This window comes from Salmo trutta, chromosome 35 (assembly GCF_901001165.1).
Source record: "Salmo trutta chromosome 35, fSalTru1.1, whole genome shotgun sequence".
Lineage (NCBI taxonomy): Eukaryota > Metazoa > Chordata > Actinopteri > Salmoniformes > Salmonidae > Salmo > Salmo trutta.
In genome coordinates this window covers 28,993,769-29,015,244 of record NC_042991.1, presented here as the reverse complement: position 1 = coordinate 29,015,244, position 21,476 = coordinate 28,993,769, and the positions used below count along the sequence as shown (strand labels likewise).

Sequence of the window (21,476 nt, the reverse complement as noted above, 5' to 3'; positions counted from 1 at the left end):
ATTGAAACACTATTAGCGCGCACCCTGCTAACTAGCTAGCCATTTCACATCGGTTACACTCACCGCCCTTTTGACCTTCTTTTCCGCAGCAACCAGTGATCTGGGTCACGGCACCAATGTAACAGTATAGCTTCCGTCCCTCTAATCGCCCCTATCTGGGTTCGAACCAGGGACCCTCTGCACACATCGACAACAGCCACCCTCAAAGCATCATTACCCATCGCTCCACAAAAGCCACGGCCCTTGCAGAGCAAGGGGAACAACTACTTCAAGGTCTCAGAGCGAGTGACGTCACCAATTGAAATGCTATTAGCGCACACCTCGCTAACTAGCTAGCCATTTCACATCGGTTACACTGACACTGCAGGAAAACAGGGGTCACTTATTACTCAATGTGGGGAGGTGCTTATTAAGGTGCTTATTTCAAGTCTTATAATGCATTATGACTGCATTATATTGTATTATAAGACATGAGTGCCTATCATCTGTCATACGTGTCTATGACACTCCTGTAATGTCAGGCAGTTGAATGTGTTACATAGAGAAAATGCCCTTTTATAATCAAGCATTCTACATGTCAGCTTTAACTAAAGTGTTACCATTTCTTAGTATCATGTCATAATGACCCTGACTAAATTACAGCTATGTTCCGTCCATTGTAGAATTGCTACAAGCCTTATAAAGAGACATTATAATGACACATTATAAGGGCTTATAAGTGCTTAAAACAAGTAATAAAACATACCTGTCAACGTTAACTAAAGTGTTACCAAGTGTTTTTCCTGGTCAGGCCACATTACTTGTTTTGGAATGTCCTGACCAATATTGGCAATGCTCGAAGTGGAGTGCAGTGCTTACAATGGCCAGAAGGCTTTAGGCTTTACTACCTCTGCTGTAATCCTGAAGAAAAAAATATAGTGACTTCATCTCGAAATATTATAATGCAAATATTATGATAGTTTCATATGATTGTATGCAATCAAGGTCCTTAAATGTAGAACTCAGTTAAGCATGTACATATGCTTTCACATACATATACAGTGCCATAACACTCTCTATCTCTGTCTCTGTCTCTGTCTCTGTCTCTGTCTCTCTCACACACACACACACACACACACACAACCGACCAACCAACCAACCATCTAATGTATTTATAAAGCCACTTTTAAAGGGAGAGGGAGAGGGCAAGAAACACACACACTTAAGTGATAATGCCCGAGAAGCTGGTGTTTGGAGGATATATTGGCACGGGTGTTGTTAGGCCCAAAACGAAGTCGAGGGCCGGCAAACCGTGTCAATATGTCCTCCAAACACTGGCTTCAAGGGCATTATCACTTTTATACAATGAGTTACCAACATTAAAATAATGATTCACATATTTTCATTAAAAACTTTATTTTGATTAATTTATTCATATTATTTCATCCTTCCACAAGATATAGTACCGACACAAATCTAGGGTTGCTAGAGACGCGACCCAGTCGTTCAGTCTTTTTGTTCTGTATCTATGGACGCGACCCAGTCGCTCGTTCTAAATGTTCCATTGCCATACTGGCTGGCAACGTTCTTATCCCTTGCTTGCTAGCTAGCCAACTACAGCTAACTTACAGTAATATCAAAAAGAATAACAGCAAAGTAGCCGCATTTGAATTTATTTTAGCTTTTTTCAAGTGACATTTATTTGGATACGTCCATAACAATGAGCTAATGAGGCGCGATTTTGCCTGGCATAGAAAATGTGCTCACTCGTCAGGACACTGTTGTTCAGAGGTGCTAGCCAACAACACAGCCACAGTAACCCAATCACTTCAAACTGAAGCTGGAAAGAATGCAAATGAGCTGCGTTTCATTGTACCTTTTTTCAATAGATTTTGTTATGTATATATCCGTAAAAATGATGCCGGCTGATTCATAATTTCGACTGGCTGAGAAACCCTGTCTGCTTGTCTGTCTCGTCCCGACTCATTCATTACTATGGGACAGCAGTAGCAGGAGATCGAATTTAAATATTGAAACAATGTTGCAAATGTCGGAGAGTCTGACAGCAAAGTTTATACAAATCTCCGCTGTTGAAAACTAAATGTTAGTCTAAAAGAAATGTGAGATAATGTCTAGATGCTTTTTATAGTGGTGATCAAGTTTATAACTTCCCTGGCTGGGCTGATGAGACAGTGGATTGCACAGACAGATGGAACAGAGTAAATAGGCATTTTAACGTCATAGATTTAGCCGGCGGTAACTTGTGGAATAGACACCGGCTGGAATGAGGTTTTAACCAATCAGCATTCAGGATTAGACCCTCCCGTTGTATAAATACACACTCTCTCTCTCTCTCACACACACACACACACACACACACACACACACACACACACACACACACACACACACACACACACACACACACACACACACACACACACACACACACACACACACACACAGGATGTCACAAATGGGATGCTTGAAACAGAAGTGGCCATCAAGATACCTGTCTAAAAGCCTGTAAAGAAACCTCTATACACAGTCAGTACAGTATATAAGAAATTACAACAAATTTGAGCCTTCCTCACCACTAGATTGAGTGGTTAATAATTAAAGTAACTACTGCTTTGCCATTGTATGGAAATAGAGAGTGAATTCTAGAACACGATTATTTACTGTTTTTGGACTGACTGGAACTATATATAATCTACATGTGTCCACTTCTTGGACATTTTCTCTCTGCTATTTTCTTCCTTTCTTCTCCCCTAACCCTCCCTTCTCTTCCCCATCTTTCCACCATCTCTTTCCACCTCCTGTCTTCTATGTACGTACCTGAGCCTTAAATGTACCCTGGGCCCTGTACTGGGGATGACAATGTGTCCCAGTCCACTGTGTGTCAGGTCTATAAATCATGTGACTGATTAATCACTTAATCCTTCCTGGGATCTCACACTCTGCTCGGAATGCCTGGCTTGATGACCTCATGGAAAACCGAGTGCTGCCAAGGTTTCCTCTTTTATTCCCTGAAAAGGAACCTAGGGAGAAAGTGTATGGAAATAGCCCCCTGTCATTTCATCATGTTTTCATAGTGACTGTTGGAAATAATGGCCCTGCCTGATTACTGATCTAGACTACTACAGGACTGACTGACACAGCCTGATCTAGACTACTAGAGGACTGACTGACACAGCCTGATCTAGACTACTAGAGGACTGACACAGCCTGATCTAGACTACTAGAGGACTGACTGACACAGCCTGATCTAGACTACTTGAGGACTGACTGACACAGCCTGATCTAGACTACTAGAGGACTGACTGACACAGCCTGATCTAGACTACTAGAGGACTGACTGACACAGCCTGATCTAGACTACTAGAGGACTGACTGACACAGCCTGATCTAGACTACTTGAGGACTGACTGACACAGCCTGATCTAGACTACTAGAGGATGGACTGACACAGCCTGATCTAGACTACTAGAGGACTGACTGACACAGCCTGATCTAGACTACTAGAGGACTGACTGACACAGCCTGATCTAGACTACTAGAGGACTGACTGACACAGCCTGATCTAGACTACTAGAGGACTGACTGACACAGCCTGATCTAGACTACTAGAGGATGGACTGACACAGCCTGATCTAGACTACTAGAGGACTGACTGACACAGCCTGATCTAGACTACTAGAGGACTGACTGACACAGCCTGATCTAGACTACTAGAGGACTGACTGACACAGCCTGATCTAGACTACTTGAGGACTGACTGACACAGCCTGATCTAGACTACTAAAGGACTTCTAGCTTCTACACCTGCATTGCTTGCTGTTTGGGGTTTTAGGCTGAGTTTCTGTACAGCACTTATCAGCTGATCTAAGAAGGGCTATATAAATAAATATGATTTGATTTGACTACTAGAGGACTGACTGACACAGCCTGACCTAGACTACTAGAGGACTGATACAGCCTGATCTAGACTACTATAGGACTGACACAGCCTGATCTAGACTACTAGAGGACTGACACAGCCTGATCTAGACTACCAGAGGACAGACACAGCCTGATCTAGACTACTAGAGGACTGACACAGCCTGATCTAGACAACTATAGGACTGACTGACACAGCCTGATGTAGACTACTAGAGGACAGACACAGCCTGATCTAGACTACTAGAGGACTGACACAACCTGATCTAGACTACTATAGGACTGACTGACACAGCCTGATCTAGACTACTAGACACAGCCTGATCTAGTAGTGGAGGTGGAGGTGGAGGAAGGGAGACGGGTACATCAGCCAAGTCACAACTCTCCCTTTCTGTCTCTAGTTCTTTGGGGATTGATAATGAGGTCATCTCAGGGGCCGGTCGGGGCCTCAGCTATGGGGCGGATGAGAGCAACATGGGTGCTGAATGGTCTGCCATAGGAGCCTGGAGCCGGCAGAACGGGTAACTGAGTTAAACCTAACCCAAAACAGTGCCGCGCTGCCAATGTGCTGTCTCTCCTCTCGGCTTCACATTGGCTTGCAGATAATAAATGCTCCTGGTGGACCTGCGCTGGGTCCTGAGGTCACAGATCACTGGCTGGCATAAACATGAGAGTCATCCGGCCCCTGGCTCCTATCAGCTGAAGTCACTTGTACACGTGGAAAATGATGTGGGCTTGGAAGGACTACTTTCTACTAGCGTCAACAGATACGTCATGAAGGAGGTTGGTTTCGTCATTGAACGACCCAGTGGGCAAAACTAGTTGTACAGTTTCTGGTTGTAACGACCCCGGGCTTGTATTTATCATGTCTGGTTGAATGAGCTGAACCAGGGAGTTGATGACAGAACAACTCAGTTGACACTAGTATTTAATATATACAAGTGTCAACTTTTTCTCCTGGATCATTGTGTCGCAATGTGTAACTGCGCTAAATAGAAACTATATTACATAATTAATGTTTTAGATATGCTACCTCTAAAAAGACCCTCTCGCCTGTCCTTTTTCCTCTTTTAGCTGATTGAACATTAATGAAGCCAGTAAAAGTTTGTACAGTTTAGTTTTTTACTCAGGATACATGATTAGACTCGTTGACTCTTGAATTGAATTATTATTCCAACTACACCACATTCCAAGCGTTCTTGGTCTCACAGTGTATACGTGGACACCACCGAGAGCCCTTTGAGAGCAGCTGTTTTGCAAGGGTCTCTTATGGGTCAAAATCTGGCTGGGCTAATGGAGAGAAGGGGAGGGGGTGAGAGGGGAGGGGAGGGAAGAGAGGGCCAGCGCCGTGTTGGAGTGCATGAATAAACAATCAGGGGGTTGTTTGGAGTTTGAGTTGTCCATGATTAGAAATTCATGGCAGGTCTCCTCCGGGGTCTATTGTTTAAATTGGTGAAGGGGAGACACATTAGGTCTGGGAATGCTATACTTAACTTGTAATGGTTTCGTGGCAAGCCGAAGTTCTTAGCCGAAGTCTACGCACCTTCATTGGTCATTGGTCAACAGTAGAGATTCTTCAATTTTGTGTTTGTTGTCATGCAATGATAGACGACTCGTTTTCATGCTAATTTATTCAGTTGAGAATACTGCACCAAACATCTTAGATGTAAAATTGCGCAACTAAGATCTTCAAAATGAAAGCCAGATTTCTTGAGTTATCTGAGATTCATTCTGGCTACTGCATCTCGAGATGGACAAACAGTACTAGTGCCGCTTTTTTTCAAACAAAGGTCTTTTAAGGAAGTACTGTATGTGAGCGCGCTTGTTCGGCTAGGCGCCAGTCGAACCGAGCATTTGGAGCAGCTACCATAGAGCGATACAGTTGCTAGGCAGGCGCAACTGGCCTAGTTCCCAGCCTGGGTCTCACACTGTACATGCTACAGACATTCTAGCATTGTCATACTACACTGTGCTGTTTAGCATGGCACAATGAACCAACACAGAGAGGAGTTGTCTAAAGCATAAACAGACTATAGCACCAGGCTAAAACACAATGGACTGGAGCACCAGGCTAAAACACAATGGACTGTAGGACCAGGCTAAAACACAACGGACTGGAGCACCAGCCTAAAACACAACGGACTGGAGCACCAGGCTAAAACACAACGGACTGGAGCACCAGGCTAAAACACAACGGACTGGAGCACCAGGCTAAAACACAATGGACTGGAGCACCAGGCTAAAACACAACGGACTGGAGCACCAGGCCAAAACACAACAGACTGGAGCACCAGGCTAAAACACAATGGACTGGAGCACCAGGCCAAAACACAACAGACTGGAGCACCAGGCCAAAACACAACGGACTGGAGCACCAGGCTAAAACACAATGGACTGTAGGACCAGGCTAAAACACAATGGACTGTTGGACCAGGCTAAAACACAACGGACTGGAGCACCAGGCTAAAACACAACGGACTGGAGCACCAGGCTAAAACACAACGGACTGGAGCACCAGGCCAAAACACAACGGACTGGAGCACCAGGCTAAAACACAACGGACTGGAGCACCAGGCCAAAACACAACGGACTGGAGCACCAGGCTAAAACAATGGTCTGGATGATGCATGATGAGAGTTTAGAGATGGTGGAAGTTTGAAGTATAACATGTTAAATGCGTGTGCTGTTAGAAGATTACACGTTCCCACTAAATATGGGTCAAATGTAAACAGGTCACAGTGACAATATGACCAGACTAGATTGAAGTGGCCATCGGTGCTGGAAAACTGGGCTAGCTAATATGGCTGAGCAGCATCGTAAAGCTATGGGACCTCCTAACAAACTCCACTATCATTGCAGACATTCTTTGTTTATTGAACCAACTGGTGTCCCATATTTTACAGTCCCTCTGACGTCTAGAGTTGAACCAGCCACCGCCACACACAGACTGTTTGAGCTTCCCACTGTGGCAGTTAAACATCATCCAGTCTGGCATATGTCTCAAGGGAGCTCCAGATGTCTGAGAACATCTAGTCAGGGTTGAAGTCCAGAGTCAAATAAAATCATATCGCATTTTATTTGTCACATGCGCTGAATACAACAGGTGTAGACTTTACAGTGAAATGCTTGCTTACAAGCCCTTAACCAACAATGCAGGTGTACCTGTGGATGTATTTCAAGGCCTGCCTTCAAACTTTGCTCGACATCATGGGAAAATCAAAAGAAATCAGCCAAGACCTCAGAAAAAAAATTGTTGACCTCCACAATTCTGGTTCATCCTTGGGAGCAAATTCCAAACGCCTGGAGGTACCACGTTCATCTGTACAAACAATAGAACGCAAGTATAAACACCATGGGACCAAGCAGCCATCATACCACTCAGGAGTTCTGTCTCCAAGAGATGAACGTACTTTGGTGCGAAAAGTACAAATCAATCCCAGAACAACAGCAAAGGACCTTGTGAAAATACTGGAGGAAACAGGAACAAAAGTATCTATATCCACAGTAAAACAAGTCCTATATCAACATAAGCTGAAAGTCCGCTCAGCAAGGAAGAAGCCACTGCTCCAAAACCGCCATAAAATAGCCAGACTCCCCTCTGTACAACGGTTTGCAACTGCACATGGGGACAAAGATCATACTTTTTGGAGAAATGTCCTCTGTTCTGATGAAACAAAATAGAACTGTTTGGCCATGATATATTGAAACAAAATAGAACGGTTTGGCCATGCTATATTAAAGCAACATCTCAAGACATCAATCAGGAACTTGAAGCTTGGTCGCAAATGGGTCTTCCAAATGGACAATGACCCCAAGCATACTTCCAAAGTTGTGGGAAAATGTCTTAAGGACAACAAAGTCAAGGTATTGGAGTGGTCATCACAAAGCCCTGACCTCAATCCTATAGAAAATTTGTTGGCAGAACTGAAAAAGCGTGTGCGAGCAAGTAGGCCTACAAACCTGACTCAGTTACACCAGCTCTGTCAGGAGGAATGGGCCAAAATTCACCCAACTTATTGTGGGAAACTTGTGGAAGGCTACCTGAAACGTTTGACCCAAGTTAAACAATTTAAAGGAAATGCTACCAAATACTTATTGAGTGTATGTAAACTTCTGACCCACTGGGAATGTGATGAAATAAATAAAAGCTGAAATAAATAAAGGCTACACTGTACATGTAGGTAGAATTATTAAAGCGGCTATGCATAGATAATAACAGAGAGTAGCAGCAGCGTGGGGGGGGGGCAATACAAATGGTCTGGGTAGCCATTTGATTAGCTGTTCAGGAGTCTTATGGTTTGGGGTAGAAGCTGTTTAGAAGCCTCTTGGACCTAGACTTGGCGCTCCGATACCGCCTGCCGTGCTGTAGCAGAGAGAACAGTCTATTACTAGGGTGTTTGGAGTCCTTGACAATTTTTAGGGCCTTCCTCTGACTCCGCCTGGTAAAGAGGTCCTGGATTGCAGGAAGTTTGGCCCCAGTGATGTACTGGGCTGTATGCACTACCCTCTGTAGTGCCTTGCAGTCAGAGACCGAGCAGTTGCCAATACCAGGCAGTGATGCAACCCGTCAGGATGCTCTCGATGGTGCAGCTGTAAAACCTTTTGAGGATCTGAGGACCCATGCGAAATATTTTCAGTCTCCTGAGGGGGAATAGGTTTTGTCGTGCCCTCTTCACGACTGTCTTGGTGTGCTTAGACCATGTTAGTTTGTTGGTGATGTGGACACCAAAGAACTTGAAGCTGCTCCACTACAGCCCCGTCGATGAGAATGGGGGCGTGCTCGGGTCCTCCTTTTCCTGTAGTCCACCATCATCTCCTTTGTCTTGATCACGTTGAGGGAGAGGTTGTTGTCAATGCACCCCACGGTCAGGTCTCTGACCTCCTCCCTATATGTTGTCTCATCATTGTCGGTGATCAGGCCTACCACTGTTGTGTCATCAGCAAACTTAATGATGGTGTTGGAGTCATGCCTGGCCGTGCAGTCATGAGTGAACAGGGAGTACAGGAGGGGACTGAGCACGCATCCCTGAGGGGTCCCCGTATTGAGGATCAGCGTGGTGGATGTGTTGTTACCTACCCTTACCACCTGGGGGCGGCCGTCAGGAAGTCCAGGATCTAGTTGCAGAGGGAGGTGTTTAGTCCCAGGGTCCTTAGCTTAGTGATGATCTTTGAGGGCACTATGGTGTTGAACGCTGAGTTGTAGTCAATGAATATCATTCTCACATAGGTGTTCCTTTTGTCCAGGTGGGAAAGGGCAGTGTGGAGTGCAATAGAGATTGCATCATCTGTGGATCTGTTGGTGCTGTATGCAAATTGGAGTGTGTCTAGGGTTTCTGGGATAATGGTGTTGATGTGAGCATGACGAGCCTTTCAAAGCATTTCATGGCTACAGACGTGAGTGCTACGGGTCGGTAGTCATTTAGGCAGGTTACCTAAGTGTTCTTGGGCACAAGGACTATGGTGGTCTGCTTGAAACATGTTAGTATTACACTCAGACAGGGAGAGGTTGAAAATGTCAGTGAAGACACTTGCCAGTTGGTCAGCGCATGCTCGGAGTACACGTCCTGGTAATCCGTCTGGCCCAGCGGCTTTGTGAATGTTGACCTGTTTAAAGGTCTTACTCACATCGGCTGCGGAGAGCGTGATCACACAGTCGTCCGGAACAACTGATGCTTTCATGCATGTTTCAGTGTTACTTGTCTCGAAGCGAGCATAGAAGTTATTTAGCTTGTCTGGTAGGCTCGTGTCACTGGGCAGCTCTCGGCTGTGCTTCCCTTTGTAGTCTGTAATAGTTTGCAAGCCCTGCCACATCCAACGAGCGTCGGACCTGGTGTAGTACGATTCGATCTTAGTCCTGTATTGACGCTTTGCCTGTTTGATGGTTCGTCGGAGGCCATAGCGGGATTTCTTATAAGCATCCGGGTTAGCATCCCGCTCCTTGAAAGCGGCAGCTCTACCCTTTAGCTCAGTGCTAATGTTGCCTGTAATCCATGGCTACTGGTTGGGGTATGTACGTACAGTCACTCTGGGAACGATGTCCTCGATGCACTTATTGATAAAGCCAGTGACTGATGTGGTATAATCCTCAATGCCATCGGAAGAATCCCAGAACATTTTCCAGTCTGTGCTAGCAAAACAGTCCTGTAGTTTAGCATCTGTTTCATCTGACCACTTTTTTATAGATTGAATCACTGGTGCTTCCTGCTTTAATTCTTGTTTGCAAGCTGGAATCAGGAGGATAGAGTTATAGTCAGATTTGCCAAATGGAGGGCGAGGGAGAGCTTTGTACGCGTCTCTGTGTGTAGAGTAAAGGTGGTCTAGAATTTTTTCCGCTCTGGTTGCACATTAAACATGCTGATAGAAATGAGGTAAAACTGATTTAAGTTTCCCTGCATTAAAGTCCCCGGCCACTAGGAGCGCTCCTCTGGATGAACGTTTTCCTGTTTGCTTGTGGCGGAATAGGTAGATGGTGTGTTCTACAGATTATCATGAGATACTCTACCTCAGGCAAGCAAACCCTGAGACATCCTTAGATATTGTGCACCATCTACTGTTTACAAATATGCATAGGCCCCCACCCCATGTTTTACCAGAGGCTGCTGTTCTGTCCTGCCGATGGAGTGTATAACCCGCCAGCTGTATGTTGTTAATGTCATCGCTAAGCCACAACTCGGTGAAACATAAGATATTACAGTTTTTAATGTCCCGTTGGTAGGATATATGTGCTTTCAGTTTGTCCTATTTATTTTCCAGCGATTGAACGTTAGCTAGCAGAACGGAAGGCAAGGGCAGATTAGCCACTCGTCGCCTGATCCTCACAAGGCATCCTGATCTCTTTCCGCGAAACCTACGTTTGCTTTTCCAGTGAGTCACGGGCATCTGGGCCTGGTCGGGTGTCTGTAGTATATCCCTCGCGTCCGATTCATAGAAAAATAACTCCTCGTCCAATTTGATGTGAGTAATCCCAGTTCTGATGTCCAGAAGCTCTTTTCGGTCATAAGAGACGGTAGCAGCAACATTATGTACAAAACAAGTTTCTAATAATGCGACAAAACAAACAAAATAGCATGGTTGGTTAAGAGCCGATAAGATAGCAGCCCTACCCTCCGGCTCCATCTTTTTTCATGACCCTACCTCGGGCACTTCTGCTGTCATGGTCCCCCCCTCCTCTGTGGCTTGTCTATACTCCCTCTTATTGTATATTGATGGCTTGCAAACTTGATGGATGAGTGTATGTGTGTATCATGTCTTCATACGTAATCTTTATAGTCCTTTTCAAGTCCCATTTGTTTACATTGCCATGGGAAAATACTTATGACCTAATACCTTAAAATACCTAATGCCTATTAGGCATTGCCTAATGCCTGCAATTTCATATTATGCCTTGAGCACCTGGACAAGGTTATTTGATTTCCAGCTCCTTGCCAGACCTGGGTCAGTATGTAATACACCTTAGCCTTTTCACGAATGTCTCCTAAATGTATCTTTGATAGATTCATACCCCTCTTTGAGAATCCCGGCCCATTATGCAAGGAGATATGCTCTGCGGGTTAATAAATAGGTTGTGTTCCTCGTCTTTATGGCGAGAACAAAATGTGCTCCGTAATCAATGGAAATGTAATAGAGTGACCGGGGCAGAGGGTCCTAACAGGCACATAATGCCCTCCTTTGATGTGATTTCAAAGCCTCTTTTTATCTCCATCCAATTAATCAGGATAATCAAGACGGTTAGATGCATCAGGTGGATGCCTCGGAAAAGCACGTCACATGCAAGGGAACCAGTCTCTACACTCTTATGTGTAGACCAGGCTGAACCTTTGAACCCATTGACATAGTCACAAAAGGTGACCAAAGTCCCATACACAGATCACATTGTTTCAAACCCGACTCCAGGTTTTGTAGGGAAAACGTTTTGGGAGATATCAGGAATTGAATTGAGAAAATCCGCGTGAAGCTTAATATGGCTCAACGCTGCGTAAAGCCGAGCACAGGCCTGGTAAAATGAGTATGGCGGATTAAAAATGGTGAAATCAGAGTGATTGCATAAGAACGCAGTCCTGTACCTCAAGGCTAAGTTGAGGCTTCAGGTTAAGGGTAAAGTGGCACGCAGACTTAGACTCTTAGGGCTGCTGAAGCTATTTGGTCTCGCTGAAATCCTTCGTATTGCTTTGCCTATATGATGAAATACTTTTAGGAGTTTTTCTCTGCTGCCCCATGTATGACAAATATATTGTTGTTCTTACAAAATCTTTCACGTAACCTACACAATAAATGGCAAAGTCTATTAACTTCTCTATAAGGCTAAATCACCATAATACAACCACTTCACTGTTTTAGGCACTCCAATAAGGGACTGCTCCATTGCTGTGGGTGGGGGGGGGGGGGTGAAGACAAGGTGGTGTGTAGGGTGCACCTGTGTGTTGTGACCTTTATCAAGGCCTTTCTTCTCCTAACTCTGAGCCCCTAATTAGTATTTTAAGGCCCCAATTGCATTTAGCCTGTTTTCACAATTTTCATATTTTCATTCAGATGGTAATTGTGGAAATTGTATAATGACACAATCAGCTCTGGTGCCCCATTTGTGGCGTCTCACTTTGATGTGTCTTGTTTGGTTAGTTATTCAGAAACTAAGTATATAGTTCATTTTAGGACAAAGTGGCCTTTCTTTCACTGGTAATGAACATTCCAGATGGTTATATATGGTTAGTATCGTTAGGGAGGTGTTGTCTATTTATTTTTCTTTCCACAATGTGTCTAAATTACAAGAGCTTTTTTCTTTCTTTGGTCATACCAAGGCAGCTGTGACTGATATGATAAAGCCCGAGGAGGTGTGGTACTGTATGTGGCCAATATACCACAGCTAAGGGCTGTTCTTTATGTACGACGCAACTCGGAGTACCTGGACCACAGCACTTAGTCGTGGTATATTGGCCATATACCACAAACCCCCAATTTTTTATTGCAATTATAAACTGGTTACCAACGTAATTAGAGCAGTAAAAATAAATGTTTTGTCATACCCATGGTATACGGTCTGATATACCACGGCTGTCAGCCAATCAGCATTCAGGGCTCGAACCACCCAGTTTATACTGTTTCATTAAGTACTAAGTAAACCATAGATGGAATCTAATGCTTTTGCTGGTCATTTAGAATTCCAACCCGAGTTAAGCGCGCGTAAATGGAACGTGATTCCAATTTTATACACTTTTCTCTATATGCCTACGCTGACCTTGCTGGCGCTATTAGTTCGGGGTGGAGATCTAAGAAATGAACGTGTCTACAGTTATTCTGACCTTGACTTAATTCCCTCATAATTCCTCCACCAGGTCGAGCGAACCTGCCGGTTCCAAGTGGAAAAAGCATCTGCCTTGTGTTTTCTACATTTACATTTACATTTACGTCATTCAGCAGACGCTCTTATCCAGAGCGACTTACAAATTGGTGCATTCACCTTATGATATTTTTAATAGAAATAACAGCATTCTCCATGCACTGTAATTTATACATTGATGAGCTATTTATAATAGCTAGGTAAATTAGTAATCCGTTTTGGAGAAGGGGATTGGAAATAAACATAGCATTTGTTTTAGATGATTTTTCCTTATGATCCCAGGAGACGAATGTGAAACCAGTCACATGGAAGCAAACTGAAAATCATACCAACATGACTTTCCACAGTGAAGTAGGCTATAAATACCTGTTTTGTTTTTCAGAATTCTTATTGCCTGCCCTCATAATTTGCGTGGATGAAATTTGGAGACCCAAGCTATAGGCTCCTGTAGGGCTGAACCTGCCAAGTTGATGTGCTTTAGAATGTTATAATTATATGCCGTCTTTTCTTTGTTTTATTTTATAATTTGTATCATGTTAAATATTAGCCCCTATTGGGAGCCATTGTCAGTAATACGTTTATAACTGTCACTTTAGTGTTAGTTTCCTTACATTTTTAGCTTACGTTTTACAACATTCCATTTGGTTGACCTTTCTTTCCTATGTCACGTCCTTGTAGTTGTTGCTGAGGGTCGCTAGCATTAGTGGATCATGTTAGTCTAACGTTGTGCAATAACTTGGGACATGTGGTCTATTTGAATGATGGAACTCAGACCATGTAGCAGGTTAAACGTGGAGCCTGGAGCACGGTTCACCACGACTGGACCGTTGTCATACAGTTCCATGATTAGTGAGGATTAAGGTAGATTTATAGGACTATTATTCAACCTCTATTGTACACTTTTTTTCTACTTTCCAATATTTCATGGTTGAACAATTGAATATGGCAACATTCAGAATGAATCAAACCACTATTTTTGATTGACCAATGTATTTTGTGCCTAAAGGCTCTCCAAATCTTTTTTTAAATGTATTATTCATAAATACTTTCCTAACCCTAAATAATATACAAGAGCAGAGTATTTTTTAAATCCACCGATTGGTGCTGAAAAGAAGACGAATATGTTTGTATTTACATGTCTTTCTTTCATTGATCCCTAATATTCTGTCAAGAATATTCCAATTAAAGGTACACCAAATTTAAAGGGATTGCTTTAGATAAATGTACTGAAAACCCAATTGAATGAAAACTACACGAAAAGATCTCTTAGCCAGCAAGTGGGATGTTTTTTTTTGCGGATTAATGTAATTTATTCAGCATGCACAAGGGAACCACACCTGCAAAGCCCGTTCAGGTAAGTCTGAATATCAACTACTGAGAAGGAAAGGCGTGCGTAGGAAAGCCATAAAGAACGTCTGAATCAAATCAGAGGACCTTTTTCAGCATCCAATAGCTGGTCAAAAGTTCAGTGACAGCATCCAATAGCTGGTCATGGGTTCATAGGTCGGTCGGATGGTCAGTCAGTCAGTCAGGCAGGCAGGCGTCAATCTAATCTCTTAGTCGACAGTTAGTGGACTCTTTACCTGCCATATAGGGTGATGGCGCACTTCTCCTCTCCCAGTGACTGTAATCAGTTTGGACAATGTGAGTGGGCCCTGGAGGAGCAACCGCTGCGTGCCAGCCAGAGTCAGCCAGAGCCACTGACACATCCTGAGTCATCATGTCGGGGCGAGGGGACACGTGCACAGGGTAAAGGGGGCGTGTTGTTGTGTAACAGGGGCCTCCCCACACTCCCACTGCTGGGGCTCCCAGCCCTGTCGCCTCCAGCTTCACTGCCCTATAGTGACGAGCCGCCCGACTGTCACTCCAAACCTCCCTGTGTCCTGTGGAGTTGTTCCTTGGCCGTGACAGCTCCTGACAGCCCCGGGATTCAACCAGCGCCTCCTCAACTGTCACCTGGAGACTTGGTTCAGCAGCACAAGATGCCCCCGAGGCACTTATTCTATCATCTACAGTGTACAGTGCATTCAGAAAGTATTTAGAGCCCTTGACTTTTTCCACATTTTTTTACGTTACAGCCTTATTCTAAAATCGATTAAAATGTTTTTATTTTCTCATCAATCTACACACAATACCCCATAATGACAAAGCATTAAAAAAAAATATATATATATATTTTCTATTTTAAATAAATGTGCAAACATTTCTAAAAACCGGTGTTCGCTTTGTCATTATGGGGTATTGTGTGTAGATTGATGAGGATTTTTTGAATAAGGCTGTAACGTAACAAAATGTGGAACAAGTCATGGGGTCTGAATACTTTCCGAATGCACTGTACACCCTGGTTGAAGGACTGTGTGCACTGTGCATTACAGAGTCCAACAGAGTACTTACAGTGTGTACCAAGCTCAACACGGTCATTTACAGAGCAGTTCTACAGTCATCCGTAGCCTACAGTATACCATCCTGGGTGAAGAACTCTGAAGAGTTGTACCCAGGACACAGAGGGTATACAATATAAATATTTCCGTAAGTAGTTATGTTGGCGCTACACAGCCATTTCCATTCGACCTCGGTTGAGGAACTGTGGAAATGAACATTGACATGGGGGGAAAACCTTGAAACCCTCGGCTAGGCTGAACACCAACATCAGCAGACTAGACATAAGGCATTCTGCATGAGCTGCTGCTTAGAGGTCTAATGATGCATGTGGATCGCCTGGCCAGGAGGGAGTTTGTCGCCCAGACGTAAGGTAACAACAGCAGCTTTGACTAGGGGCTATGCTGAATTATGAATACAGCAATGAGCTAATACAGCTAATGTCGCAAAGGAGAAGTAAAGAATAATTGACATAACCACGACAGCAGTACAACGTTCTTGAAAAGACCAATCGAGGTCACACCCAAGGTTATTGACAACAGAACCTGTTGATCAGTTGGTGAAGTAATCCCACCTTCATCCCTTGGTTTTACAGTTCTCACGGTTGACAACAGGGAGCATATCAATGGAGTGAGGGAAATCATGTGAGATGTGTGGAGCTGCAGGGAGCGACATGTGGTCCCCGGTGTGACAAAGCGTGAGGATTAGAAGACAATGAGAGATTAGGACTGGCTGCCGGATGGCAGGGTTGACACAACGGCCCTGGCTGATTGAGCCGTTACATTCAGTACATTTAGTGAATGAAACATCGAAAAATTCAGACATGAAAATATTGCCGTTTACGTGATAAATTCCGGTGTCGATCAATCTCATTATTAATTTTTGTTAAACAGTTTAGTTCCTACAGATGCGGTCAAATATATTGGCATATTTGCACGATTCACTATTTCTTCCTAAATTAGTTGAAATTGAAAAAACCTTTGGTGTTCACGTGTATTTGTTTGATTTACAACCGCATAGGGCCACCAACAAATTATAATCTTAACTGAAATTGAAATTATTCACTTCAAACCAAATGAAGTTGGTTGGAGGCAAATGATTCTTTGCTAATGAAATGTATGGCACCAGTGGTAAGTGGCAGGTGCCTACAGTGTAGAAACATCAATTCAACACGTTTTGAAAGGAGAAAACAGAACATTCTGCTCCATTACAGCCTCTCCATCTCCCCTATAGGACAAGCTGAAGAAAGATAGAGATGGAAAACTCATTGGAAAATAACACAAGACATCTCAGGACAGAGAGATAAATGCTTTAACGCACAGTAGATGAAACTAAAAATAGCTAAGTGTCGTCAGGAGGTTAAAGTTATGGCTTCTCATTTCGGAGATGCAGAGCCAAAGCCCAGGACAGCTTTCCCTTTCCAAGAGGCAATGTATCATTCCTAATGGTTGTCTTTTTTTGGCAGCGTGGCGGGTAAGGCTTTAAACTGATTTGCCTTCAGAGGGACAGATTAGTTAACCACACAGGTTGGTGTTACAATACAACCATATCCCTTGAATTTAAATCAAACGGCAAAGTAATTACTTTCAAACAATTGGACAGTGTTTTCCATTTGCAGCGTCATTGTTATCTAAGACCGGGTTGCAAGGCTCTCGCATGCAACGGGTGCGCTGCCCGTGGAAACACATCTCCCTTGACAACCATGTTATATTACATGTGTGGGGGACAGGATGTATGTGGGATGGAGGTTGGCTGCACTTTTAATAGTTGGTTAAAGGTTGATTTTTTTTTAACCTGAACAATATTTCACCTGAAATGTGCCAGGGTGCATGGCAGATCACTCGTTCGGGGTTCGGTGGGTTTATAAGCTTGGCCAGCTCAGCAAGTGTCCACGGGATGAGTAATTTCTTAGGAACTGCTGTGAAGTGTTAAAAAAAAAAACTTATTCCATCATCTCAAGTGGTTTTAAGTGTCTCTCTCAATAAGTGCAAGATCACTAAAATCGGTTTATCATCTCCTAGCAACCCTTTTAAGAGAACTTTGCCAATCGTCGAATCATATGTCATTATTTCATTATGACATTGACTTCTAGAGTTGGGCTCTCTGCTTTATTTGGGATTATCCCTCTGGTATTTATTTGTCTTGGACCAATCCTGTCACAGCCTGTTCAGTTGGCCTGGTAATGGTATAATTAATGATAATACAAACCATGTACACCTACCAGTAACATGATCAAAAACAATGCCCCTAACTGATCTGTATTCAAAAAGAATGAGCATTCATATTGAGAGCAAGTGCATCTCCTCCAAACCCCATGGCTCTCGATCTTATTTAAATATCATAAAAAATGTAAAGTGCTAATTAGAAGCAACTGTCCTTAGTGGTCTATACTCACCAAACCCCAGAGAGACTGACTCGTTATGAATAATTCAAGGGCTCTCTATCCCACAAGACATCAATACTGAGCCAATCTCACCACCACTACTGCTGTGCATTCATAACTCCCTTGCATTCTCCCACAGAGCCTCTCAACATTAATCAGATGGGCTGTTTTAAGAATATACAATTATATTGAATTGGCACTGTCGACCTTCACCCCTCTGACCGGGTTTACTAACTAAATTGACTAACTAACTCAACTGACTAACTCAACTAACTCAACTGACTAACTCAACTGACTAACTCAACTAACACAACTGACTCAACTAAGTAACTCAAATAACTGAACTTAGTAACTCAACTAACTCAAGTCACCTGACTAACTCAACTGACTCAACTAAGTAACAACTAACTCAACTGACTAAATCAACTGACTCAACTAAGTAACTCAAATAACTCAACTTAGTAACTCAACTAACTCAACTCAACTGACTAACTCAACTAACTCAACTAAGTAACAACTAACTCAACTGACTAACTCAACTGACTCAACTAAGTAATAACTAACTCAACTGACTAACTCAACTGACTCAACTAAGTAACTCAAATAACTGAACTAAGTAACTCAACTAACGCAACTCAACTGGCTCACTCAACTAAGTAACTCAAATAACTAAATTGACTAACTAACTGAAGAAACTGCCTACATTTAGTCTGTTCCATCCCACTGACTCTCTACCCGTCTCATCTCTGTCCTAGGTTACGGCCATGCTGCCCCCAGCACAGACGGAGGGAAGGTTTTCTGTATGCTCTACGCCCTGCTGGGCATCCCTCTCACCCTGGTCATGTTCCAGAGTCTGGGCGAGCGCATCAACACCTTGGTGCGCTATCTACTGCACCGCCTGAAGAACTGCCTTGGCATGCGGCGCACCGAGGTCTCCATGGTCAACATGGTGGCCATCGGCTTCATCTCCTGCATGAGCACACTGTGCGTGGGTGCGCTCTCCTTCTCCCAATTTGAGGGTTGGAGCTTTTTCCACGCCTTCTACTATTGCTTCATCACGCTCACCACCATCGGCTTCGGAGACTACGTGGCGCTGCAGAAGGACCAGGCGCTGCAGACAAACCCCAAGTACGTGGCCTTCTGCTTCATGTACATCCTCACCGGCCTGACTGTGATTGGCGCCTTCCTCAACCTGGTTGTGCTGCGCTTCATGACCATGAACGCGGAGGACGAGAAGCGGGATGCCGAGCAGCGCGCCCTCCTCTCCCGGAATGGCCAGGCAGGAGGGCACAACCACCCGGGCTGCGCCCCCGACCCGCCTTCCTCCTCCTCGGCCGCCTCAGGGTGCAGTGGGGGAGCTGGAGGAACGGGAGGACCAGGAGGGGGCGGAAACGGTGGTGTGGGGGGAGCGGGGCGGGGGCTGCGTAACGTGTATGCGGAGGTGCTCCACTTCCAGTCCATGTGCTCCTGCCTATGGTACAAGAGCAGGGAGAAGCTGCAGTACTCCATCCCCATGATCATCCCCAGGGACTTGTCCACCTCTGACACCTACATGGAGCAGGGGGAGGCCTTTTCCTCCGATGCCCTCCATCCCCTTCACTCCAACGGCTGTGTCTACAGCATGCACCACCCCCATTCTGTCATCAGCTCTGTGTCCACGGGCCTGCACAGCCTCACCCCGTACAGACTAGGACACAGCAAGCGGCGCAGCTCCATCTAGAGGTCTGGAGGACTCCATGCTTCAAAGAACCAAGCCACACCTCTTGTCTACCACATGGAAGGACCCTAATACTGTGGCACTTTTTTCGATGGACTAAACCAAGATCTAAATCAGGGGTGCTCAACTTACAGTCCTCAGGGGATCCCTGTCCTGGGGTGATGTGTTTTTGCCTGGCACTTTTAAATGATCGATTAATGCCACTGATTTTCCAAAAACAAGAATAGGCCTCGAAGACCGAAGTTTTGCACCCTTGAACTATATCCTTGCTATATTTTCAGCATCCCTTCACCGTTTGCCGTATTTAAGGTTGAAGTTATTGATCTTCGCCATGTGCAGATTGTTTGAACGATAAGATGACACGTTACACTGTGAGAGACAAATATTTTTATGCGAAATAGAGGGATTATGTATTTTAAGAAACTGTGCATCATGATAAGCCACATGACTTAACAAAACCTGATTTTAAGTTTGGTGAGTGAAGTTTGTCTCTTTTTCACAAAGAAGAAAGGGACGTATTGAAGTGTTACTCCCAATAATCATCCATTAAATACATGTAAATATATTTGTAATATGGATCCTGTATTTAAGCAATGGACTTACTAGGGAAGAACCAATTTTATTAGTGAAAGTGTTCTAAAAACTAAATTGGCTCAAGCCAAACACTTTTGATTTGCTTTAGTTTCTTACTGTATTTATCTCTCAACCTCAAAACCAATCATACATTGTGCTAAGTTTTGTCATTTTCTTTTTAATGCTTTTTTCTTGTGTGTATAATTGTTTTACTGTATGTTTGCTATTCATCGGTTTTATGTTTTCATAATAGGGTTTTACTCAGATCATGTGGGCTCACTTTGTGCATAGTAGACAGTCTAATCTTGTTCACTGCTGCACTTTATAACATTATTGTATGCTTTAGGGCGCTGGATACCAGTGCATTACATGGAATTGAAGATCCTAATTTATGCTAACTCACCTGATGTTTTGGTACCTAAATAATATATTCCTATGGATGTCATGCTCTTAAATGTTGTCAGAGGGAGATTTGTAATTGGTTAGTTTGGCTCGTAGCCCAGCAGGCAAAAGTGGTTACAATTACAGTACCTTTAGAATGTATTCATACCCCATGACTTATTCCACATTTTGTTACGTTACAGCCTGAATTCGGTATAGATAAAAAAATATCAAAAATAAACATGTATCACCTATCTACACACAATACCCCATAATAACAACGTGAAAACATGTTTTTAAACATTTTTGCAATTGTATTGAAAGTGAAATACAGGAATATCTCATTTACATAAGTATTGATACCCCTTTGCTATGACACTCCAAATTGAGCTCAGGTGCATCCAATTTTCTTTGGTCATCCTAGAGATGTCGCTACAACTTGATTGGAGTCCACCTGTGGCCAACTGAATTGTTTGGACATTATTTAGAAAGAAATACACCTGTCTGTAAGGTCCCACAGTTGACAATGCATGTCAGAGCGGAAACTATACCATGAAGTCCAATGAACTGTCCATAGATCTTTGAGATATAATTGTGATGAGGCATATGTCTGGGAAGGGTATAAAACCATTTCTAGAGTGTTGAACGTTTTCAAGAGCACAGTGGTCTGCATCATTGGGAAATTGAAAAAATATGGAACTACCCAGACTCTGCCTAGAGCTGTCCGTCAGACCAAACTGAGCAACCGGTCAAGGGAAGGGAGGTGACCAAGAACCCAATGACCACTCTGA

General features: G+C 43.8%; 1 protein-coding gene across 1 annotated transcript in view; it reads left to right on the top strand.

Moving 5' to 3' along the window:
- kcnk3a (potassium channel, subfamily K, member 3a) overlaps positions 1–20,755 on the top strand; it is a 50,041-nt gene extending 29,286 nt beyond the window's left edge. The window contains exon 2 of the mRNA XM_029734120.1: positions 18,770–20,755. Coding sequence (XP_029589980.1) covers positions 18,770–19,734 — 965 coding nt within the window. The 3' untranslated portion in view covers positions 19,735–20,755. The remainder of the gene's footprint in view (positions 1–18,769) is intronic.
- Positions 20,756–21,476: the final 721 nt, after the last annotated feature.